The sequence below is a fragment of the Anguilla rostrata genome, chromosome 9, assembly GCF_018555375.3.
Source record: "Anguilla rostrata isolate EN2019 chromosome 9, ASM1855537v3, whole genome shotgun sequence".
In the NCBI taxonomy this organism is placed as follows: Eukaryota; Metazoa; Chordata; class Actinopteri; order Anguilliformes; family Anguillidae; genus Anguilla; species Anguilla rostrata.
In genome coordinates this window covers 16,707,138-16,733,761 of record NC_057941.1, presented here as the reverse complement: position 1 = coordinate 16,733,761, position 26,624 = coordinate 16,707,138, and the positions used below count along the sequence as shown (strand labels likewise).

At 43.7% G+C, this 26,624-nt stretch overlaps 1 protein-coding gene across 1 annotated transcript; it reads right to left on the bottom strand.

The window, feature by feature from the left end:
* Nucleotides 1-12,294: 12,294 nt before the first annotated feature.
* On the bottom strand, nt 12,295-26,091 carry LOC135263063 (transmembrane 9 superfamily member 2-like). The gene is made up of 17 exons (XM_064350652.1): nt 25,795-26,091; nt 25,152-25,219; nt 24,917-25,010; nt 23,117-23,244; nt 22,690-22,819; nt 22,244-22,371; nt 20,584-20,695; nt 20,386-20,465; nt 20,125-20,230; nt 19,413-19,545; nt 18,718-18,837; nt 18,515-18,572; nt 18,227-18,386; nt 17,599-17,750; nt 16,828-16,939; nt 15,699-15,870; nt 12,295-13,125 (listed from the first exon to the last, which is right to left on the bottom strand). Exons 1-17 carry the CDS (start codon nt 25,930-25,932, stop codon nt 13,058-13,060), a joined length of 1,959 nt encoding a protein of 652 aa, XP_064206722.1. The 5' UTR covers nt 25,933-26,091; the 3' UTR covers nt 12,295-13,057.
* Between the last annotated feature and the right edge of the window lie 533 nt (nt 26,092-26,624).

Here is a 26,624-nt window from a genome sequence, read left to right as displayed (position 1 = left end):
ATTGGAGCAGTGCCTTCTGCAGAGATATCGCATCGCATGCCTCGAATGTATAAACACGTTCCTGGCAAACAAGTGCGCTTGTCTACAGGGGAGGGTGATCAGCATGCGCGTGTGTTTACTTGTTCATTTTGCGCATTCGATTTTGTTTGTGCAAAATTGAAGCAGCTTGGACGGGTATAGCAAGAGAAGAGGTTCAGCAGGTCACAAATAGATGAACCCATCCGCTGGGATTTTTCACTTTCGCTGGTTGGATCTCGTTCTGAGATCAAAGGTTCCTGCGCCTTCAAATCATCTGCTCCATAACATAATGCTGCTGACATGCCTGCCTCGTAAATATGCATCTAGGGCATCTGGGTGAGGCAGTAGCTAGGACACAATCCACTACTGTGATGTCACAATGAGCCAATGCCGCTATTGGACATTCGAGGAAGGCAATGATCCTCTGTTGCTCCAATAAAAATCCAGCGTACAGTTAGCCTGTACACAGCTTCTGCTGGGAAAATGTGGTCTTGTAGCGGGTGTCCAGGGGAATCATCATGAACGGTGGCCAGGGTGAGGACAGGGAGGGCACAGGGTGGTCAGAGAGGACAGAGGTTGCTCATGCCCACACAGGGGAAGCTGAAGATGAAAAGCGCCATGGTAACTGCCCAGGCCAGATAATGGTGGCAAAAGGAATCCTTCGTGATTAAAGAGAACATGGAGAATACAGTGTATGTCCTAGTACCATTAAACGGCGTCTTGCAGGTTGGGTAGAAGAGCTTAGGAGGGGCGTCCTGCATGAAAATATGGCGCAAACCTCTAACGTGATTGTCAAATTTCATTAGACACAAGGAGAGGCTGTAGGAGTTTTTTCCCCACTCAAAGGGAAGGAAGCATGCTGTGAGGAGGCCACTAGACCTTTTATGAATACCATTCTTCAGAAAAGCCCAGTAGGCTCTCCAAAGTGTATAATCTCTCCATTTATGTAGCTTGCGATAAATAAAAATAGACCCAAGTACTGAAGTGTGTAACACCGCACACACAAGAATAAAAGAATAAAATGTTATTTAAGAATATATTGTGTAGCTGCATCTCTTCTTCATCCCAATTACATTGAATAGTATGTATAGTATATGTACCACCATTATTATATACTGTGTATTACATTGTCTTTGGCATTGACTTTTTTGTTGTAAACACAATATGTGATACAGTTTGCATTTTGTATTGCCACATACATTTTGTGTCATGCTATCATTACTCCTTTGGCTGTGCTCCTCCAAAATGGAGTTTGATGAACACTGCTGTTGAATGGGAAACTAAGTTAGGAAAGTCTGAAATAACACTGTGGAATGTGTTCTGTATTTTAAAACATTTACTTTGACCGAAAACCTTAACTGGAATGATCACTGTTTTTACAAGCCATACTGCCCTCTTATACATTTCAGATGGAATGCATAAGGAATTAGGAAAAACATTTAACTTCATTTTGATGATCCAGTACATGATATAGTAGTGAAATTGTTTGGATATTGGCATTAATAAAACGGGGGCTATTCAGAAGCAAGTCGGCTTTAACCTTTGATTTATTTATAAACATGTTTTTTTATTTTTAAAAAGGTATTACCCCCTAATTTGTGCTAGAGAAATTATGAACACAAAAGTTTCATTCAGATTTTTGTGAAGTGATTTTGTTTCAGTGACTGAACCCTAGAGGGCAGTTGACTGCAGTGATTCGGAGCTGGGCAGAGCATCACCCCAAAGACTCATCACACACCAGAGACTCATCACATAACAGAGACTCATCACATGCCAGAGACGCATCACACACCAGAGACTCATCACACACCAGAGACTCATCACATGCCAGAGATGCATCACACACTAGAGACTCATCACACACCAGAGACTCATCACACACCAGAGACTCATCACATGCCAGAGACGCATCACACACCAGACTCGTCACATAACAGAGACTCATCACATGCCAGAGACTCATCACACACCAGAGACTCATCACATAACAGAGACTCATCACATAACAGAGACCCATCACATGCCAGAGACTCATCACATAACAGAGACCCATCACACACCAGAGACTCATCACATGCCAGAAACTCATCAGGTGTCCAGACAATTTTTTTTTTCATTTTTCTCCCATTTTCTCCCCAATTTAGTCATTATACCAATTCCCCGTGTGAATCACGGTCCTGGTCGATGCGCTATCCTTAGTCTGGGGAGGGTGTAGACTACCACATGTCTCCTCCGATACATGTGGAGTCGCCAGCCGCTTCTTTTCACCTGACAGTGAGGAGTTTCACTGGGAGAGCGTAACGCGTGTGGAGGTTCACGCTATCTCCCCCAGAGCCCCTCCCTGCTGAACAGGCATCCCCGACCAACCAGTAGTAGTCGCTAATGCAACAATCAGGACTCATACCCTCACCGGCTTCCCACACTGCCAATTGTGTTCGTAGGAACATCTGACCAAGCCGGACGTACCGCTGCAGTGTACCACTGCTGGGATTGAACTCGGGTCTCTGCAGTGGTAGGCGAGTGCTTATATCTCTACACTACCCTTGTCCAGACTCTTCTTGATTGTATGAGTGGGTTCCAAAGAAACACAACCCATCCTCCTACACCAATGATGCACACGTTCACCGGGGAGAAGGGGGGAGCGGGTGTGGAGACTGGAGCAATTCACCTTCTACCAGCTTTTTCTGTCAGAGCTGCCTTAATTTCAGCACAAAAGCCTCACTGTAAACCAGCAGGTTTTTAAGACTACCTTCAAGTTTTCTCCCCCCATTGCCAGCCATGAGATACCAATTCTGCAGCTCAAATGAGGCTGGTGAATTGCCGCCATTTGTATGAAGTGTGTACTGGTCCATAAAATTACGCATCGGAAGTAGTGGCTGGTGCAGCCAATCACAGAGCAGATAAATAATTCCATACTTTTTTAGATACTTTCCCCAGTTGTTTGGCTTAAAAACACTCACAGATTGACATGCAGCCTCCCACTCCTCCTTAGCCGCACCAGCAGGGATCTGCATTCCTTGTGTTTGCAATATCATCTGTTGCTTTTTAAGCAGGCAAAATAATTTACTACCGGCAAAATGTCACTTTGGGTTAACCATCTCTTGAGCAATTTTTTGAAGTATGAAATCAGAAAGGAAATATTGATGTTGCGTTTAACCTTTTAAGATCAAAGCTATGTGCAAATGGGAATTTTGTTTTCAACTTGCGTGATTAATTACGTTAATTACTTTATCTAGTTTGTTGCTTTGCTTTATATTGCCTCAAAACTTCCTCTGAAGAGTGCAGAAATTAGCGCTCATTTTAGCATAATAGACAATCTGTGTGGAGTGGTGATAGACCGTTTGAACGTAATAAAATATTTGATATGACTGGATAAAATCAATTTAAAAATATGTTTTATTATGCATGCCCAGATGTGGTTTCTGAACACCTGCCGCTTTTGCCCCAAGTGCCTGATGGGATGTGCCCCATTGCTTTGATTTAAAAAAAATAATATTTATAATATTGCTGTTACTGTCATTAATTTTCATTCATTAATTTTGGTAAAATATATTTTGTACAATAGCTGGGTGTCATAAAACAGTTTTAGGTTCGTGTGACCTTTTCTCACTTTGAGCACCTGCCCCTCAAAAGATCTCCACAGCCCTGGCTGTGCATATATGATGGTAAGGTAATTGTGTCTGGTGCAGTGTGAATGAAACCACAGCAGCAACTTATTAGCACTTTTGTGGCATCAGCCTGCTGTATTGTGACAAAAGTCTAAAGCCACTTTTGTTAAAATAATGGTTATATTTTTTGCTATTGTGTGCAAGAGTTGCACCTGTTCATTGTTAAGTCATTTTAATACTTTTTGGCTGCACCTGCTCATGGCTGGTTTGAGCTCTGGCTTCCTCTTTTATATGTTTTGCCATGAAAGAGGTTACAATAACATGCAGAACCACAAGGCAGAGAACTAGGCTATATTTCCATGCAGTTCACCCAATACATCTCACCCAGGCTTTAGAATGTATGACTCTGTGTACATAAAGCATTAGCAACATATTCTGCACGGGTTCTTCTCTATACTCAAAAATCACAACAAAACAACAAGCGTACAAGAAGTTAAGCAAGAATGTGTTGCTTGGCCGTTTGCAAAAACTAGGTATTGAGCCCATATTTTGAGAAGTAACATCTCCCGTAACTTCATGACAAGTATGTGACTTTAACGTGGTTGCGCTTGTAATGTGCTTTTCTGCTGAAAGTTAAAATTGGAGAAGAATAGCAATACATAATTCCGTATAAAAGATCATTTTTTGTCAGCTACAACATTCTCTGTGGCTCACCGTCGCGAAATCTGTAACAAGGTACACAGCTTTACTTCCGCTACGCACCCCTCCACGCGCTAGTACCCTGCCCAGACACACAATCAGCTGCGCTTATGGACATAGAAGAAGGCCTCTGTCTGGATACAACTCCTCACCACATGCGGTAAATGTGATTTCTCTTCACAGCAGCACAACCAAATGCAACTTTGGTTTTTGACTCGAGAATTTGAAGCTGTAAAATTGGTCACGTGTGAGATTTATTATTTTTTTAAACTGGAATTTCTCATCTAAATGCAAAAAAACTGGAGTACATTAAGACATTTTAGCAGAGTGCAGGGTGGTTAAACATATGCATACATAACCGTGTTGGGGCCAAGACCTCCTGCTGGGAGAAGGCACTGCAAAGCCTCTCTAACTGGCATACCTCTGGGATCGCTAATGATTAATTAGCTCGTGTCATTATGTGAAGCAAATGTCACCCCGGCTTCCTAGCGAAGCTGTCACGGTGCGAGCGAGCGCAGCTCCCAAAGGAGCGCTGGGGTTTTCCGCCGATGAAAACGCAGCAAACGCTGACATCTAGTGGTAAGGCGTAGAACTTCATCGACCGAAAACGAAAGCGACGAGTGAAGTTTTCGAAAATAGCTTAAATATATCAAATATTTTTTTAAGTGTTAGAAATTTCATCTTATGAAATTAAATTTGCGTTTATAGGTTTTTTTGTGTTTTAATTCAGATAACTGGACTACACACGTAAATATGTCAGGCCAGCCATCCTCATGTCATTTAGGCCTTTGCTTTAGTCTATGAACAGTCAACTGTGTGTAGCCCTCCCACACCTGTACGGTATAGTAAGGCACACTTACCATTTTAGCTTCAACGTTCCGTGGCCACACTCCTGAGCTCTGGGTCCCTCACCATATGCAGGTCATCACGGTCACCCCCTCCACCCTCTTGGCCCATCACAGTGTATCGGTGCATCCGAGTGTCTTCCACTTTGGTACATCTTCTGGACTTTTTTAACATTCAATAGAACAAAGCAAGATGATTTTTAGAAACAGTCTACACCTCATGGATAAGTCATGCGATGACACAGTCGCGGTGCTTGTGACATCATCAGTCCACTTTGGTTATTTTATAATGGTTAGCAAGTCGATGCTCTTTAGTCCACATTGATTAGATTTCAAAATTGTCTCGTACAGTTTTGCCTCATACTTCTCTCCCCCAGTTCCTTCCTTTGCAGCGTGGCAGTGCTTCTCTCCCTCTCCATCTTGCCCAGCAGTGTGAATGGGGGGCCAGTGCCTGTGCCCTGCTCATTTAGAGAAGTGCTGGGAAGTTCATCCAAGTGTGATGAGATGGGGTTTTTTCTGAGAGTGGGGGGAATGATTGGAGGAGAACTGTTGAGAGAGGTTCCCCCCCAGCTCCCCAAAACCCACGGCCATTGAACACGCAGTCAGTTAACATCCAATGCAAAAGGAACACGTGCTCACACCCGCACACACACACACGCACACATACACACACACACGCACACACACACACACACACACAATGGCACACCTGTCAGTCCCCTTCCACTTTGTGAGCACGAGCAATGAACTCAGGCCCTCTTGCTGTTCCCCTCTCATGTGGCATCGCACATCATTCATATTAGAGTGAGACCATTCATTCACTTCCCCATTCAGCTTTGCACAAGCACAAACTCAGACATGCACAGACACACACAGACACACACACTCATGCACACACATTAATGCGTGCGCACACACAAATACACACAGATAAGTTCTTACACATTCTCATACATATATACGCACATACCACACACACACACATACACACACAAACAGAATACACTACCTTTCACACTTCGGCTCAGTGCCGGGGTATTGTCTGCCAGGTGCTGCCTGTCTTTTTGTTCAGAGTACTTCCTCTAGGTGTCTGCAGCCAGCCTCTCAGTCAGAGCCTCCAGCAGCAGCTGGCTCAGAGGAGATGCTGGAGTACAGGGAGCCAGGCTGTGGGGAGGCATCCTTTCATCCTGTGAGCCCAGGCCTTAGAGCAGAGAGGCCTGTTGATAATTGCTTGTAGGATGAGCAGAGCTTGCAATCACACACTGTCTTATGACCTTCTACTCTTTAGCATATGGTAACTAATTAATGCCTGATTGGCAGGCTGGAAATGAAATGACATTAAAGAATGGGGGGGGGGGCGGGGGTTGGGCTTGTTCTTAAATACCTGTCTAATGAGTTTGACACCCGGAGGTGCAACCAAGCCAGACAGGGACTTTGCATTAGTTTTCTTGCAATCAGCAAAACAGAAAACACAGCACTTAATGATGAGGGTTAAGCACCTTAATGAAAGGCTGCATTGACACTGGCTGACCCACAATGAGCAGTTAATTAACTGAAGGAGACCCAAACACACACAAATAAACGAAGCAATCCCCCGAGTTTGTTTCTGTTCCTACAATTTCCCAAAGATGCTTACTCACATCATGGTGATTATAGTGCCTCAGCAGTTCATACGGACCATAACAACTCCGTTTGATGTGACTTTTAATGCTTGGCTGTATTGCAGCAGTATGTTACAGATATTAAGACATTTGACCATTTACGTAAGCATCGGACGCGTATCGTGACCCAGGGTGTGCCAGCAGACAGATGTGTGTAGAGAAGGAGAGACCAGGAAGCCCCCGGACACATCCTTCTTTTTTAAACAGCATTTCAACATACATTTACCTTATTCTTCAATTTAGGGTGGCCATACTGTCATAAGACTGTCCCACTGTTACAACATCCATCCATCGGTTGTGGACAGCACACATCTTCTGAAATACATCCACAGCGACTGCACAAGATGGCTGCATGGCTTACGCAGCTCGAATAAGCGGGTCATGTGTCTATATTTTTGCCTGTTTTTGGTGCTGGTGTTGTTTCAGCTGTTATTCAGCTTTCATGCACCAGTCTGATTGGCTGGTGGAGTTACTGCTGCATGATGTAGCTGAGAAATCCTGGTTCTTCTCTCGCTGAGAGATGCTGAGGGCCATTCTGTCTTATTCTGTATTAGCACGAAACCTGCCGAGCCAAGACTTTTTTTGCTGGTACACAGTGGGCAGCACAACACTTAAAATGCACTGTTTTAGCTGAACATCCACAAGCCCCCCTGTCAGCCCCCTTCTGTCCAATATTATGTATCACCCCAATATCACAGTATGGCACAATGGGGAAAAAGATCTGTTCTCTGAAGGTGATTTGATTGTGAAGCTCCTTTGTGTTGCCTTGTGTAGTTCAAGTGCACCAGCCACTGCTCTCTACAGCAAGAGTTTACCTGTGTGTGTGGATACAGGGTGGGGCATGGGCGTGTTCATGCAGGAGGTATGCAAATTGGCTGGGATCGGCTACAGGTTCTTACATGATAATGTTCCTATGTGTTAAATATTCTCAGGGCTGGAACAAAAGGTCACAGGTTTTCAAGCCCCTTCCATGCAGTCACATGCACATCCACTAATTAGGGTTACACTGGCAGCTAAAGGCATTTTTCTTTTTGCTTTTATTGACTGGACTTGACCCTAGTCCTGGAAAGCCACTGTGTTTACAGGCTTTTGTTTCAGTCAGGCAGTTGGCCACCTGATTCCACTAATCATGGCCGTGATTTAATTCATTTGACTTCCTGACCCAGTTCAGCTGAAGCAGGAGACGTGAGCGAGAGTTGGAAAGCATTCCGGATTGCAGCCTGTCGGGACTGGGGTTCCGCCCCCACAGTGGGCGTGCGTGCGTGCATTAAAAGCGGGCGGGGGGGGGTTGGGAGGGCGGGACCATTTGCAGGGTCCTCCGTCTCGCCCTCTATTCATGCACGAGCTCGTGGTCTGTCTGGGAGCGGTTGTTTGAGTTGGTCGCTGTGATGTGTATTTTCAGGGAAGTTTGTCAGCTAGAAAGATTTAATTAAAGGCCACTTTGTTTCATTGTGCCACCTTCTCCTTTTACGGTCCGAGCCACAACAGTACGCGTCCAAAATTAATTGGGGCGGCGGGCTTTGGTGGCGGCGGATCCTCAATGGTCAATGGAGGGGAATCATTGTCCCCTGAATGGAGCGCTCACATCTGAGGGGACACTTTATTTCTCCGCACTTGAGGTTTGTTGTCTTCCGCGTCCATTATCCCATTCAGGAGGGGGCTTTCATGCAGCTGGGCCTCGTCGTAAAAAAAAAAAAAAAAAAGACCCTCTTTGTGCTCTGTCCGTGAATGCGCCGAATGTGTCCATAGCAGGTAGCCCTTACAGCGAGTTAATCTCCTGAAAGAGCCCTATAGAGGCACTTCTGAGTTCTCTCCGGTCCGCTGAGGGGCCGTCATCAAACGGACACTCCTCTCCTTTGTGGCGGCTGCCCGCCTGCGTGAATGTTAAGCACGGGCGATTACAATGGCTGCCAAGTGTAGCGATGTAATCACTTCTGAGGGGAGAAGCACGAGTGATCACTTATAAACCGCTCAGCCGTCCGAAACAAGCGGCGGGGCCGGGCACTTCCTTTTGTGACACGGCCGGTTTTCCCGGCGAATCTCCGAACGTCTGGCCAGCGCCGGAAAAAGGTCCAGAATTTTCCCTCGTCCTGGCCCGAATGCTTAGAGGAAAGGCACATGGTACACGCCAGCCAGGTAGGGTCCAGTGTCTGTCCTTGAGCTGGGTTCTGCTCGCCAAAGGAACCAGGAGTGAGGTCTTCATAGAGACAAAAGAGGGTCAGAGGTCAAGGGGGGTCCATGTCATTTGGGTGGGAAATGCACAAGGCTTAGCTGTCTGGCTTTTTTTTGGGGGGTGGGGGGGGGGCGTAGGACTCTTTTCATCTGACATCTATATATTCTAAACAAACAGAGTGTGCAAAACTGGGCCGGGTCTGCAGGCAGAGACAACCTTTATCCCACTGCCTTACAGGCCTCCCAATGGCAACGCCTCCTGTTGGCCACATCTCCCGTTGGCCACGCCCCCCGCTGGCCACGCCCTGTGGTGGCGCTTACATTTCAGGGAGAAACTCCTGAGGGGAAAAGGGGGCCTGGCTCTGTCTCAGTTCTCTGTGCCTCTGTTTGCAGGGTCACCTGCTTTACGTAAGATACTTCAAATAAGAAATAATAACACAACCTAAATGACAAGGTGCTCACTACCAGACAGGCAATTAGCAAAACTTGTATTTCAGGTTTTGTTCACTGTAAAAATGTATTTTATTTCTTCAAAGCTGGAATTTCGGTACTGCTCTGCTTTCTCAGGGGTGAATATGTAAGTTACTGTCAGACCTGCTGGACAACTACAATCCCACGCTACATCCATTACAGTGTCTACAAGTGTTATAGATTCCTTGAATGTACTTGCGTAGCACCACCCTAAAGCGGATTTATTTAGACTCACTTACTGGCAGCCACAAAGGCAGACTCATGCGTAATTATAGCATTTAGAATTTCTATCAATGGCTTTGTTAGTTCTTTTTTCTAAATTATAGTTATCACACTATCATTCTGCCATGTTTCATATTTGTTTTGCTGTTCCTTTTCAATTGAAATGTAAGTGCCTCCGTTCTATAATAGGTACTGAGCTTTCATTTATCCTTTCTTACAAATTATTTCACTGATATCATTCCACCTTGATAAATGTATTATTCCTCATTCAACCTGTTTTTTCTCTCTGTCTCTGTATTTCTTTCTCTGCATTTCCCTCTGTCTTGTATGTATAATAGATGATATCCATGTCCCCTCTCTCAGCATTGTGTTTTGTGATCTGGAGAAAAATAGCTGTTACAGACACTCTAATAATAATATTACAAAACTGATACACACCGTCTTGTCCTCTGCATACATAAACACAAAGAAGATCGTGAGGCAGATTTGATAAAGGGATGGACAACCAGATACCCCCAAAGCACAGGAAGGAAAGACCCACATCTCAGCACCTATCACATGTCACTACTTCTAAGCAAAATAAGAAAGGAAGCTATTGTAGCGAGGCCTGTGAAACTGTGACATAACAGAGTGCGCGACTCTTGGGGCGTAGGTCTGTTATCCCCTTGAGAAAATGACTTAACCTGAATTGCTTCAGCAAAAGCCAGCTGAATGAAAGGACTGTAATGAGAGAATACAGACTACGTACGTTGTTTTGAAAATGTAATGAAAAGTTATCAAAAGTGTATTGTGTTACGGCACTGTCTATCAAAATCGGACAGGGTGGCCTGGCCAGGGAATGGAGTTTCTTTTTCTGAAGGGCTTAATAAACAGACACAGGAGAGGTGAAAGGGGCAGGTGAAGCTGCCTCCTCAACAAGGTGTTGAAACAGATGCTCAAGATTTACACCAGGGGGCAGTGTATCCCTTCTCCACTTCAGCAAAGTAGTTAATCGTTCTGGGAAATCGGAATGTCTTCTCATAGCCAGCAGCCGCCTGTGAACCCCAGCAAAAAAAACATAAAATAAAATACATTTTTAAAAAACCCACATTAACTGCGTAACACCACAGTCGGATTCTGTTCCTACTCCCAGTTTCTCTCCATTCCCCTCAAAATTCATTCACTCATTTTTCTTAAATGGACATGTGCAGGTCCAGCACCAGTCTGTAAATCCATATGAACCAAGCTGCTCCTTGACTTGGGCCTTGCAGGTAGACAGGTATCATGTAGAGTGCAAACAGAACCTCGGGCTATAAACACATTTAACTATTTCATTTTCAGTTTCCATTGCAGGGCCACTATTCTCTTATTTTGAAGTATTTACTGTCTCCAAGTGGCTACATTCTGGAATTTGGACATAGAAAGGAAGTATGTCAACCTCACCTTTGATTCCTCTTTTAATATCAACAGATTCTGAGCCGTCACATTTTTAGGGGAACCAACCAGCAACAAGAGATCCAGCCATTTGATTTTAAGAAATATACTTGAAAGGAACTAATGACTGAAAAATCAGAATTGAATTGTAATAAAAATTGCGCAGGCTTGAATTCCAGGTTGGACACTGCTGTTGCCATTGCTCAGAGACAGGCAAAAATTTAAAAAAGTGTTTTAGTGACCAAAAGCAAAATTCATAATATTTCCCAATATAAACGCAAGTTGACTGACCGAGCACAACAAATAAACCTTCTGCTAGGAGCATTACAGACTCACATGGAACTGATTGTAACATAAGCATCCCTGTATTATCCATTGTTATTTGTTTATAACTCCCCTTTGTCCTTCTCTTTTGTCTGGTCACTTAGGAGAGCTGACAGTATCACTGGAACACACAGTAATCCAGGCGGGGAGGTAATCTATCCCCTTTAGGGCATTGGCACTGCTAATTCATTAACAACAGAGTGTATCTCCTGGGGGAGAGACGTGGTGCCCAAGGACACATACACAAGAGGCCTGGTGACAGTGCAGACATACCCCAAGGCCTCCTGTGCATTTCTGAGTCCAGGAGAAGAAAGGATTTCTTTAGCAGCATCTCTGTATGCCTGCTCTATGGTGAACAGTATCGAATCTGGTGCCGGTGTTTCTCGCTGCTGGTGCGTCTAACTTGGTTGGTTCTTGGTTTCCGTTCTCTCCCTCTCGCTGTCCTACACATTTTCAACTTGTGATGTCAGCACCTGACTAAGGCAACAGGCTGTGTATCTGTGTATATAAAATCTGCTAAGCAAATACTGTAGCAATGTTATATACTACCCATGAAACAGATTTTATTTTATATTTTATTTTTTTTATATTTATGCAGCTTGAATATAAATGCAGAAAATATTTTCTTGAATTTTTTCCCTTCTAAATGCCCAGAGGCCTAGTGAAGAAAAGTGACACATTAAGATTAGCTAAAAAGCTGCACACATTTTACAAAATTCATTTTGAGGAAACAAAACAGATGATAGTTTAGGACTGCTGTAACATTTCTGGTTTCTAACCTTGGAACATGAGAGTGTGAATGGAATAGATTGTATAACTGAAATACTTTTATAGGGAAATAAGTGAGAAAGTTGAGGATGATACCCATGACCAACTGTTTAATTTATAAGAACAAAATAAATTCAATAAAATACGAATATTGCAACTAATTTGATATGATGGCACTGGTATGGTTTAATAAAATTCAACCCATTATGTGCAAGATTCTTCTTACCTCCCATCTCCTCTACCCCAAAAGAAAGATAGAAAAATTAGAAACAAAAAATGAAATATCTGTAGATTTTTTTTCACACAATTCCAGAAGCAGACATTCATTGAATTCAGTGTCTGCATATTCAAGTTTTTTTTTTAAAGTAAACAAACAGGACTTTCTTAAGAATATAAAGAAAAAGTAGTGGTCAGACAGTGTTCAATACAAACTCAATATCATCAGTACAATCATCAGCTCTTTCACTGCTAGAATATACATATATTAAATCCATTTCAACCTGATGTATAAATATATTTTTCACAATAGTTAGCCTGTCATGAGTTCACCTCCCAAATAAAAAAAAAGTACCTAGCAGTAGGAATAAAACTCTCCCCATTGGACGAAGCACTGGAAGACACAGCATCTTTGGATTCTCGTAGCCTGTTTTGGCACCAAACCGATTAGTAATGGCACTATAAAATAATACGTTTGCTCTTCGGTCTCACAGAATATGGCTTCCGAGCCTTCGCTGGTTTGAAAGGCCTGGATGGTCCGTTCTGTCATCTCTTCCAGGCCTGCTGATGTAGTGTAAATCTCTCCCCTTCATCCGTTTGTGTTGCCCGCAAACACGCCCCAGCAAAGAGACTCCAGCCTTTAGTCCACCTTGAGCACGCTGTAGATTTTGTGCACGAACAAGAAGCAGGTGAAGAAGCCGATGGTACCTGAAGAGGAAGAAGGACAGGAAGAGGAAGTGAGGGGGTGCAGAAAAGCCAGGGTTTGAGATTCACGGCACGTTGATGCTGACACGGGGCTCGTTTACGAATGACGAGCCGACAGACATTTGATTTTCACATCTGCACTCGCGCCCAATATAACTCCCTACTCCCGACCGTAATTTTAGATACAGAATATTAACTAGGTCACACATCTCCTTCCAGGATTCCTGTGCCATTAGTCATTCCGGTTATAGATCTATTTAAATCACGGCAACCTGTCAGATAGCTCCGGCTAATGGCACGTCAGAAATCTTAGAATGGAATGTAATAAGCAGGAAGTTGCTTCCCTGGATGGGTTACACATATGCATCTATGCTACATAATTACTCACCGTTTCCATAGAATGTGACAAATGAATAAAAATAAGACATGAGCACGGCTGCAGGACAGTTAGCCCCCAGTATAAGTGGAAAAAGGCACCGACAGAGCCCTAGCCACTGGTGGCTGGTGGCTGGCGTCTTTGTTCCTACAGAACCCCTCTTGTTTTAAGCGAAGTTGTTTTCCCGAAGCCGTTTCGACGAAGGCTTGACCCCAGACGCGAGCCCGCGCCCTATGGGGAAAGTGCGAGGTGGAGTGCCTCCACCAAAGAGAGGGCAGAAGAGAAAGTCAGGAGCGATGAAATAAACGACAAGAATGCGTTGTTTAGGACTGAGAGGCGGAGGACGGAGGCTCCCAGGGGGCTCGACGGAGCAAAATGAACTTTCGTCAGCCCCTGGCTAACTGCACTCGTGTTTCGGCACAAGAGCTTTCGAAAAGAAACTGCTCCTTAGCCTCAGGTGGAGGGAATTAGGCCTTGTGCAATGCGTAGCAATGCAGAGCCCTTTCCAGGGAACCTCTCATTAGCATTCTGTTTTAAAAAATCCATCCAGTAATAGCTACTTCAGTTCATGTCTGTGTCATGTCATGTGAACATCTTCAGTTCCAGTGTCTATAGCAAAATACATTTTCACTCCCTTCCACCGTGGAGACTCTATGACTCCTGCAGGCAGGACTCTGCTTTAATCAGACCAGAGGCTGAGGTCACTGCTTTTCGTGTAAGTCGACAGAAGCAGGAGACGGATGTTGTGGTTTACAGCAAGCAAAGAGGAAACTGCAGGAAACTAAGAAACTCCACAGAGAAAACAAATCCACAGTGGAGATTGCACAGCAGATGCCCCATTCCTGTAGCGTCCCGTCTACTGGGGGTCACAGTCAGGGTAGGCACCCCACCAGCAGCCGAACGCAAGGACGTTACTCTAAGTATTCAGCCACTGTGCTAATCATCTTATACGCTACAATGGTAAAGTCAGCGTACAAAAGGCAAACAGTCTCCTGATTCTGAAAGTGTGTGTCTGTGTGTGTGCAAGTGTGTGTGTGTGAGTGTGTGTGTGTGTGTGTGTGTGTGTGTGTGTGTGTGAGTGTGTGTGTGTTTGTGTTTGTGTGTGAGTGTGAGTGTTGGTGTGTTGTGTGAGTGCGAGTGTGTGTGTGTTTGTGTTTGTGTGTGTGAGTGTGTGTTTGTGTTTGTGTGTGTGAGTGTGAGCATGAGTATGCGCGTGTGTGTGTGTGTGTGTGAGTGTGAACATGAGGGTGTGTGTGTGTGTGTGTCCGCCCATGCTCAGAGCCTTCATAAGTGCACAATAATCATAAAATGAAGAGTTAAATGTTAAAGCAGTGGTAACCAATCCAGTTCCTGGAGATCCCGTCCTGTAGATTTTCATGTCAACCCTAATTTGACACACCAGATTATACTAATTATCAGCTCAATGAAATCTCTAGCTGTTGAATGAGGTGTGCTTTGTTAGAGTTGGAATGAAAACCTACAGGACAGTAAACCTCCAGGAACAGGTTTAGTTATACAGAGTTATACAGTGTTAAAGGCTCTCATCCAGACACAGGTCACACAGCACACACGTTTTTTGTGTTTGTGCGTCTACATTGACGTGACAGAGGACTCTCTGACACACTTGATACTTTACGTGCAAACTGGAAACCCTGCCATGAAGCAGACAGGCTTTAAACGGTTACAGATCGTCGCAATTATGACACCATTGCTACTGAACCGGCGTTATTTTGCATTGTCAAAAGGAGAAATCTGATTGGCTATTGGAGGACTCCCTGTGGCGTAAAGACATGGCTGAGAAGAACATTATACACCAGGAAGCAGACAGAGCACGTATTCATACATGTACAGCCATGATGTGAACATTTATACAGCAACAGTGCAATCAAATTCATCACTATGTGAGTCATCCATAAAGGAAAACAAATACTGAGCCTGGTATATTCAGCTGAGATTTTAAATAGATTTTAATTTATTTTAAATAGATTTTAATAGATTTTATTTATTAAAACCAGCAACCCCTTAATGGAAAGATAAAGTGATTGCACAAATTCTTTAAATACAGTAGTTGTCTGTGACTGGACAACCAAGAGGACAAGAGGACTGGACAACTGGACAACCAACCAATGAGATTAAAGCACGGGTGCTTAAAACGTGTCACAGTATTCGCATTGCCGACCAGGAGCCTGTTCCTACTCACCGGTGAAGAGGAAGAATATGAGCACCATGATGAGGGTGTAGCCGAAGTAGAGAATGGTGCTGGCTATCCCCACGATCTGCAGCTTGGAGACGAAGTAATGGACGGCGTAGATGAAGAGGTAGACCGCGGTGAAGCCGCTGGTGAGGAAGGAGCGCCACCACCAGTGATAGTCCTGCAGGACACCAGGAACCAAGAGAGAGACTTTGAACATGGCACAGATACTTCCAATGTCCTTACACTACAGCTTACAGAGCAACCAATGAACGGCCTGACCTTTATTTACTTTTACATTAGTCACTGCTCCCTTTATTTTCAAAGCAAAAATCAATCCTGATTAGTTCAGTTTATACTGTATGTTGTTTGTTGGGTTGACTGTAGTAGTAATCTGTAACTGATGATAGCTTCATCTTTAAATCCGGCTTCACAATACAATTCCCATCTAGCATTTCACCAACAATTCATAGACATCATAGGCCAGTGAGCTTCATTTCAGGTCCTGGTGAGCTGCAGTGTCTGCTGGTTTTTGTAGTAACTCAGCACTTAATGAACTAAAGCAGTTAATTACACAGTTAACTCACCTCACCTGGCTTCTTGGGTCTGAACTGGTTGCTGATATTAAGGCCAAAACAAAAACCAGGAGACCCTGCGGCCTGCCAGGACCAGGAATGAAGATCACTGTCCTAGACAAAGACTCTGCAATGAACTATAGGAGCTCAAAGTAAAGAGGCGAATGGCTATGCACTCTCTTTCAAAATAAGGCCTAAAAGATGCTAACGGGCCGAATTGCTCGGCTGACTGAGGACACACCGAGGATTGGTTTAAAAATTACGAAGATAACAAGTTTCAGAGATTACAAATGCTGATGCTATGTTCCTACGATACAATAGAGGAGTGGGGTTCTACTTGCCCATGTCATGAAGTGTGATATGTCAAGCACTATAACTACATGTAATGTGCTGTGGGTACTTGTATTATCTGCATTGCAGACGATGGCTGAACCTTTTTTCTTTTAAAGCAAGTTTAGGAGCTGCACACAATAAGATGTCTGTAGTTTAGTGTGTCTACTATAATCAGCTGGACTGCCGTGCACATGCGCAGTCACACGCAGCACGGTGCAGTTCTGTCTCACCTCTGCACACAGGTGAAAGTAGCACAGCAAGACGGTGGCTTCGGAGCAGGTGATGATGAGGATGATGAAGACCAGAAACAAGAAGCCAAACATGTAGTACATCTGGTGAGACCTGCAGGTGGGGAGAGAGGCTGGTTGACACTCGCAGCCTCAAATCATTCACACTCAGCCCTTTGAAATCGAAATTCCATGACAGAACGCAACCAGCAGGAAGACTGCTGAAACATTCTAAACAGTGTCAAAATGTGAAAGAACAATGAATTATTGCCATCACATCAATTATTGTCTTTTGTGACATGATGTATTTTCATTGTTTATGAAAATGAGGCAATATATTTTTGGAGGAAATAAATCCCACCTTAATAATAAATGCGCCCTACATGACTAGTTTTCAGATATTTTTCCAAATATATCTGATAAATAGAAAAGGCAAAACAGGAACTAAGACCCTCTGCCCATATGAAGTAAAATGCCTTCATTACATTGGCAGGTTAAAAATAGAAACAATAAAATACTCCAAAGCATTTTGGCTACATGGCGTTCATCAGGGAGTGAACCAGAGATGCAGAACAATGGTGTTGAGAAGGCAAACAATAAGCCTTAGATAGCTACACCTTTGTCTAAATCAATGACAAGAGGTGTGGCATACATGTTCACCTGAAGAATTTATTTGTCTTGTAAAGAACTCCAGGTAAGTGAATAGTGCACAGGTATAAATTGATTATATTTGATAAATATTATTCATGTTTTGTGATGAAGGTAAATGCCCACCAGATGCTGTTGAGGATGAAGAAGAGCTGGATGAAGATGCAGCCGAAGGGAAGGACTCCGCCCATGATGATCCCGGGAATGGCCTTAGTGAAGAACTGCTGCTGTGGGATCTGACGGGGGATCTGGTTCGTCCTCACGGGACTCTCAACTGGCTAAAACACACACATACAACACACACACGCACACACACACATACATACAACATACACACATACACCCACACACACAAACATACACACATACAACACACATACACAGGCGCACACACACATACACCCACACACACAAACATACACACATACAACACACATACACACACACGCACACATGTACACACGTGCACACATACAACACACACACACGCATATACAAACGCGCACACACACACACACACACACACACACACACACACACACAATGCATGCACGCGCACACACACGCACACGCGCACACACATACAACATACACACATACACACACACACACATGCACAAGGCGAGAAACAGTTAGACGCATGGAGGAAAAAGCGATGCTGGAACTGAATCGCGTGCTTTCCGACTGACACCAGTGAAGCATCACAGTTCATCTCTCCCGCCAGGAGCGCTGGAGTTCCCCGTCGGGCACCCACCTCATTCTTAAAGCCGAAGTACGCCCCGAGGAAGGTGAGCGGCACCGAGATGCCGAACCACAGCGCCAGGACGGCCACCAGGGTGCCGAAGGGGACCGCCGCCGACGAGCCCTCCACCCACAGGATCAGGTTCATCAGGAAGAAGTCCGTGAACACTATGCTGCCGGGAGAGAGAGAGGGGGAGGGACGCCGTCACACTCTGCAGCGGCCACGCCCCAGTGGCGGGGCAGCGATGGCAACAAGGCTACAGCGACTGGGTGGGGGAGGGCGGGGGGGGCAGTGACTTACCCCGGGCACAGCAGAGCTGTCAGCAGCACATTGGTCTTCCACTTCTCACCTCCAAACGCTGGCAACACAAACACAGGCACGTCCAGTCAAAGCGAGTCAGACCGTAAGTAAATGAAATCCAAATCCAACGGTAATCCTCACTGTAAAAGCAGATGAGGACCACCGGACCACAGCACACAGGGCGCAGGAGCAGGCACACTCACTCTTGTACATCCGGGCGGACACGTAGCCCGCCGGGGTGCCTAGCAACACCCACAGGACCACCGCGCACGTCATCAGGGCGCCTCTGTTGGCGGGAGACAGGAAGCCAAGACATGCCAGAACTGTGGGACAGACAGCTACAGTTAGCACGCTGCAGTAACACTGAGACACAGACACACCAGAACTGTGGGACAGGCAGTTACAGTTAGCATGCTGCAGTAACACTGAGACACAGACACGCCAGAACTGTGGGACAGACAGCTACAGTTAGCATGCTGCAGTAACACTGAGACACAGACATGAAGGCAACAACAGACAGCCAGCCAAGTGTCCGTTTTGTCCATTCATGAAGCGAGCTGAACCTCAAAGGATTCATTTAAAAATCCTCAAATAATAATGTGGGCATTTCTCAATTTTCAACTTCATTTCCTTAATAGAACTCAGCAACCTGTTTTGTTTCTGTCAAAGACATACATTTACATATCTGTAATAATGTGATGCAGATTAAGAGTAGTAGATACCACAGCATGAAGCTTGTTTCAACTATCTTATTTTGCCGTATCTGCACAACAGAGGGAGGTGCTTTACCTTCTCAACATAAGTGAGCAAATTTAACATTAACAGAGGGGTGATTGGTCAGACTTCATATTATGCTAGCTTGGCCAGGTGTACGTAAGTGTGCATGCGCAACACTCACAGAGAGTCATGAAGGTCATGATGAAGATCTGAGTTCCCTGCCCCAGGAATACAGACAGCAGCATTCCTTTCCTGGGGGCTCTGAACACGTCGCCGTGCACCTGCTTCCACCCAGACTCCTCCTGGGCCTCTTCCTGTGAGTCACAGCACAGCACGCAACCAATGAGACACTCAGTCACATGACTCCAAAAACAAATGCCGTTTAACAATCTGACAGACAGAGATGTACCGTGATGCTGCAGGTCCAGCCAGTCAATCGTGTTTTGGTTTTGTATGTGGATCAATAAGCAGCTTGTCTAAGGTATCATTCAAAACTGGACACTTGGCAAAACTAGGTTCAAGTTCCAAGATGCTCAGCCAGCCTCATAAAACATTACCAGACAAATGGTCTCAAATGAAACCATTCAGACAATCCACTGAAATTTCTCAATCACAAATTGTGTGCGAAACATTTAACTATTGAAGGTATTCAAAGTGAATAATCATATGCATACGAATATTCTGACATTAGAATAAATGTGCAAAAGAAAACACAAGACACTTCTAAAAAAATGACATGCTTTCCTCCCAAATAAACCCATTCAGGGCAACCAAAGCTTACAGCGTTCCACATTCAGAATGTGTTCCTATCTGCGATAGATGTCTAATTCATGTGATGGATTTCCAGTAATACATTTTGCCTGCCTCTGTATTGGCTAGACGTGAACGTTCACCTGGTCTGTCTGGTTGTATCTGGAGATGTCCTTGTGCAGTGTCCTCAGCAGAATCATGGCCACCATGCCAGACAGGAAGAGCACGATGACCAGGGAGTTCATAATGCTGCGGAAGGCGGAGACAAAACCAAGGAACCGAATGACAAACAAAGCGCTGTTATCGCTAAAAGAAACTGCGCGCTCTGGCCTCAATAGCACAATTACTGTCTGTGCTCAGGTGGAGACAGACAGACTGAGTCACACCATAGGCTGGAGACATACCTAAACCACTGGATGTTGGTGTGAGGCATGGAAATCAAAATATAATCCCATCTCGATGCCCATTTGATGTCATTGTTCTCCTACAAACAGTAAAGAGGTTCGCTGAATACATTGTAACCAGGCAACAGGCCCATAGCTGCAAAACATACATAGGCCATGAAAAGACCATAAACATTTTCAGAGGCAAGGGATACTGACCACAAATTTGACGGAGTAGGAGTAAGTTAGCTGGATCTTTTCTGGCTTTTCCGATTTTGATGGTATGCCCATGGGTTCACCATTGCATTTCATTTTAGCACCATGATTGTAACTACAAAAAAAAGACAAAAAGCAGAGTTACACACTTGTCTAACATCAACTGTTGAAAACAGGAACCATAAAATCTGGTTTAATGAAACATTATTTAATCATTAGCTAGATTAAGTGAACAGCTAGCCAATTTTGCATGTCGGTCCAACAGATGCTTGCATTGTTGTTATTGCCCCAGTGGGCCGAAGATAGACATTAGATATCTTGACATTTGACAGACACTAATCCATATAAGACTCTGACCAGGATAAGCAGGTATAGATAATGGATGGATGGATGGATGGATGGATAGTCCAGATTAATTTACAAACCTACTTCAGGTTAAGTCCCTTACTAAAGGGTCCAATGGCAACACCCCCTCCCCCCTTCAGGTTAAGTCCCGTACTAAAGGGTCCAATGGTAAGCCTCCCCCACCCCCCAAGGGAATTGAAACAACAACCTCAGAGTTACAGATCCAATTCTATGTTACACTGCTGCCCAAAACACATGAACTTTGCGGGAGTTCATACATTCAAAGACAAACTGTGTATATTAATACCAAAACAATACTCATTTAATGGGTCTACCCCCCTTAAAAAAGCATGAAGGCTGGCAATCCTAATGTAAACATCAAACTGTGGCGCCAGGGGAGGTGGCCTTGCTGATGAAAGAGGGAACTTGACGTAGCTCCACGGTCTAGCAGACAGTGTTGGGAGCTGACGGCTCTGGCTTATCAGCCAAACTGGCTCGACTGTCCTCGATTTCACACTAAACTGAGGAATGGAAGAGCCTGCTGGCATGTTGGACTCTTCTCCACAATCATGCCAACTTAACAAAAAAAAGCTCATTTTGCATCAAAAATGGAGAAACGGACACAAAGTACATTACAAAATTAATCATATTTGTAAATGTGCGTTTCCTCGGCGACTCGATTTTTGAAAGAAGCCAGCTGGCAGACGACAGTGTTTTTTCGTGGCCTTTTCCAAAATAAGCATTGTTGCGGAACACCATCGTTGTGGGCGCTAGGTTTTTTACACCGGCCACATTACACCATGGTTGTGGCTTCTTTGGCAGACGGATGACGCTGCCTTGGCTCGGGATTCTGAAATTAGTCTGGCAACCGTGCTAATCACAGATCGGTTCGGCTCACCACCCACGAAGCGGAATGAGCCCCATTGACACCTGTACCCGTTTTGCAGGTCCCAATGAACCTCAGGGCCCAGGTTCCAAAACGTTCCCCCCTCGGGTCTTTACCTTGCGCCCCGGCAATTGGCCCTTTGTTAACTGGGGGTGCTAAAACCCTAACCCTAACCCTAACATGTCCAAATCAGTTTAGTTGCTCTGACTTTTTCTTCCAAGCCGCACAGTTTTCTCTTAGAAAAGACTACACCTTCATTGGGGAACAAAACCAGCCAATGGCTAATTCTCAGTTCACGCTTCTCCACCACGCAAGGTAGCCACTAGCCAGACAAAGACTGAACGTGCTGGGTGAAGTACTAAACAACATGGAATATTTCCTCTGCTAAACTTTGACGGTTAAGTTTACAGGAGCAACGCTTCTCCACAGTACCTCCTGGGCTCCAGAGTGGCTCCCACCAGGCGAGCCCCGGTCCAGCCCTCCCCCTCTCCTCTGTGGTATGTCAAGGTGATGTCCACGTGGTTGAAGATGTAGAACGTGTTTGGCTTGTTGAAGTGCGACTGCAGAAATAGACCAGCCAGTCACGCAAGTTACGCACGACCCACGCAGCATTCTTTTCAAGTCAAACATTTAGCCACTGCCCAGCTTCTCCGGTGTCACACACTGTCACACAATACACGTCACACATTTCCAAGCCAAAGCTGGGACAGGAGAGAACTGGTCAGTTATCTTGTCAAGATTATGATTTCTCTTCCAAGATACTAGTCTAAGATTGCAAGTCCATTTTTTTTCCCATATGCTGTACCTGTCTCATAAGAAGCCTTAGAGAATTAGGCTGCACCACCAAGTTTCTTATGCAACCCAGTCAGAGCGCTTACGTTGATAACGCAGGCATCTTTCGGCTGACCGCTTTCAGTCACGAGGCAGCCAATAGGAAACCCTGGATTGCAGTATTTTAGCCCATCTTCCACTTCATAGCACCAAGTCACAGGCATGTTGTCAACAATCCTGAAATAGAAGAGTGGCATATGACAAAAAGTGCATTGGTGAAACTAGGAACAAAAAGACATTACAAAAAATAACTTGGCTAAAAAGAGTAGTAAAGAATAAATTAGCAAAAACGTTTTATTTTTGCTAAAGCAAGAGGGGAAAAAACTAGCCAAGAAAAACTACTGTAGCTCTACAAAACAATTGGAAACTGGCTATGGTTTTCCACGACTGACAAAAGTCATGTTTGCCAGAGGCATTGCTGCTAGCACTTGCAATATTATGTTTCAAAGAGGTCTGTCCTTTTGTTTTACTGACCAGTGATGCTGGTAGTTCAGCTGCATCCCTTTCTTAAGGAAATTCAGCTTCTTCCTTTCTTCTTTCTTGCTCGGATCATAGGTCCTGCTGCACACCTTCTGACAGGTCTGCGCTTTCATGAAAGAAAACTGGAAAAGAAAAGCAAATAGTCCTTTTTAAACATGTTTCATGCAAGAAAGAGCAAACACTAGTGTATACTGTAAAACAAAGCAGAAAAGAAAAAATACTCATGGCAATGCTGAACATTTGAAGAAAAGGAGAATCTTCAAAGCGATCAAAATCCATAAAAATATACAGAATGTCACCCTGCAGTACATCTGGAATATGGACTTATCTTCGATTTGCATCGTAAATCCACAGTTCACATGCAGGCCATAGTAGTAAGTTGGCATTGCATTTTATTGGCACAGATACAAAATTTATTCTGCTGTTGCCCTCCTCCCTCCAGATGAGAATTCCATAAAATTTAAAATTGTGTTTCTGTAGCACATCTTCAATTAACCCAAGGAAAACACGTGCAACAATGACAGACATACTTTTCTCATACACATTCTGAAAGACACCAAAAGATCATTTAATTGAAATAGTTTTTTTTCAACAGCAAATCATGTTCAGGAATGAGCTTGGCAGTGCCCACAAATCTAGATTTCAGTACACTTTCACCAAGGCATGGTCTATTGAAATGATGAATAACAATTAATTCAATGTAGAGTTGCCGCATACCACAGCCTAGCCTGTAAAGCAAGTTTCTCAACCACATATTGTAAATGGTCTGTTTATTTTTTAAATTCTAAAGGCTTGCATGTCCTATTGTAAATTCAGTGAAAGAAATGCATGTGAATATCCATCTGAGTGGTTACTGAAACAATTAATTTAATGTTTAATGTCTATCTAGGTAGACTGGTTACATTAAAAAAAATCTTGGTTACAACATTCAATTCAATGATATTTGGTAGTGCTTCTATAGATACTGTCACAAAGATGCTTTATAGCAACAGGAAATACAGGAAGGGGAAAAAAAACACTCCAGTGGGGGGGGGGGTGCTGTTTTACACCATTAAATTCATAGTCATAGTCATACTCTCAGAACGAGGAAGTCTTTTCCCTCAATGTCTGTGAGCTCTGGTTTAATAAGACCAAAAGAATAACCTGATATTGACCAACCACCAGCAACTCCCCATTCATCTACTTGCTCGATGACTTTTTCCATTGTAGGACTGAAGCAACACCGCACTAGCAGGACCTGAAGTCAAAACTTGCTTGATTGGTGCAGTTTCTGCGCCACATCTCACAACAGCTCACTTGTAAGAGTTGTAGAACCAGTACTTTTATCTATCGAGCAACAGTAATTTGGTCAATATGAATCCAGCTCTTCAGTGGAATATGAGTATTAGTTATCCACTGGAATCCAATACAATGAGATACATCAGCAAGAAAAGAGACAAATATTAAAAAGGCGTCAACAAAAACTTGACATAAAAGAACCAGATCAGCATTGCTACCTTCTTGAAGAATAGAAAAACCAGTCAAGCCAGCATTACTGGCATAGCAACCCCAAAGCCTCACCTTAACTAAATATTTTCTGAAGAAAGCAACCGCATACATATGATTCAAACCTTCATTTCGGCCATATGAGGGGGTCTCTCAGGCAACAGATGTGATTACTTTGGCTAAAGAGCATACTTGGAAAAAGAAGCAGGACACCTGTAACCTTCCAGTGAAATGACTACTAACTCCTCCTGAGTGTGATGGGAGAAGAACAACCAAAAAATAATAAATGTCCAAGTGCTATTACATTACCTTATAAGGGGATGACTCAATTCTCTCTCCGAACAACACCTGGCCAAGGTTTTCAGATGGCCTTTGCTCCTGATCATCTTGGCAAAAATCAAAGCTGTCCAGAGAAATAGATAATCAGCCTTAGTTGTGAATGGATATTTCAGTCTTTATTAATATTTGCAGCTAATTAGGTCTATGAATATACTTAAATGCAGCTGTGAGAATGTACATACACTAATGTAATGGATATACTCACGCATCATATTCATAAGGGAGAATGGACTCCACAGAGTCCAGGCGATTCACAAACAGTTGAATGGTAGACTGCAATAGAAAGCAGAGACAAAAGTGGTACATTAATCATCCAAGTCCAATGCATGCAGAAACACAATTTCAATCATTGTTTGCACAAATAATACGTATTCACCTGGGGTTGCTATTAAATTAAACTTAACTACATAAAGTTACACTGCAACCAAGCCAAGTTATGTGACTATACAATACTTGTAGCCCGTATTATTACTTTCCTGTCTCATCTGGTTTTCTAGCGAGAACTCCCGTCCATCTAGTTCTAGTTGCTCGCTAACCAAGTAATTGACATGTCATAAGCGTAAAGCTAAAATATATGATAAATTAAACATGTTAAGTTTGCAATATAGACTGCAAATTAACACAGTAACAGGAGGCAGCCGCCTCGGCCACTGGAAAGTCCTTACCAATTGCTATATTATATCATGCTCACCTTAGCAAACCGGTGAACTACTACCAGCGATAATGTTAGTGAGCTAACGTGGTGCTAGTCAGCAAGCCAGGTTGGGTGTGTGGAAGCGAGAAAGGTAAAAACAGGCACGGAACAAAAGGAGATGCAACCAATTTCAGATAAATATTAATGTTAATACCTGGCAGTCAGCGCTGTTTTTCCCTTCTTCACAAAAACTTACAGGAGCCAAACCCGGAAGGTAGAAACAGTAGCAACAGTGAAATATTACTAATGTCCACGTAAATATAAAAACAGGAGCTGTCTGTGCTTTCATCATTGTTTAAAAATATTACTTCATTTGCTAGGTATCTTTTATGATTTGAATCCTCCCCTTCAAATACTTTCTTAGTTCCGCCGCTTGCGACCCAGTTAACTTACTTTACCCACTACGGTCCTCAGTGAGAAAGGAAAGGACACACTACAGTAACATTACCTGTACTCCAGTTTGGGGTAAAGGTGACGTATGAGATGAAAGACGTACTTCTGCCTTAGCTCACAAGCTATTAGGGGTGTGTCCAATAACTTTTCATTCCTCACTTCATATTATTGAAGGGGTATTATTGTCTCAAACATAAATAAATGCCATGAACATTCCACAAATAAAATTAGATTCTGAAATATCTAATTTTTAACCAAATAATTGGTTAACAAACATACGTAGCTTATCCACAAATAAATGCAGCTGATCCACAAATAAATGCAGATGATCCACAAATAAGTGCGACCCACAAATAAATGTAGCTGGTTCACAAATAAATGTAACCGCTTACAAATAAAATAATTGGTTCACAAATATGTTTTGCTTTCAATATCAAAAGTTTTACTCAATAAAGCATATTTTTCGGAAGTGTTGCTTGATTGCATAATAAAATAAAGGCACAGTTCTGTGCTGCATATTTATGTTTGCCTGCATATGGATAGTTTATGTATGGGGTGGTTCTAGGGTTTTTCTGTTGTTGTTATTTTTCC

Coding starts and splice junctions, on each gene's coding strand:
- LOC135263063 (XM_064350652.1), bottom strand. CDS start 25,932: ATGATGAAAGCACAGACAGCTCCTGTTTTTATATTTACGTGGACATTA. Junction 23,245..24,916: donor TTGAGTCATCCCCTTATAAG/GTAATGTAATAG, acceptor TTTCTTTTCCAG/TTTTCTTTCATGAAAGCGCA. Junction 18,838..19,412: donor CATGACCTTCATGACTCTCT/GTGAGTGTTGCG, acceptor TCTGTCCCACAG/TTCTGGCATGTCTTGGCTTC.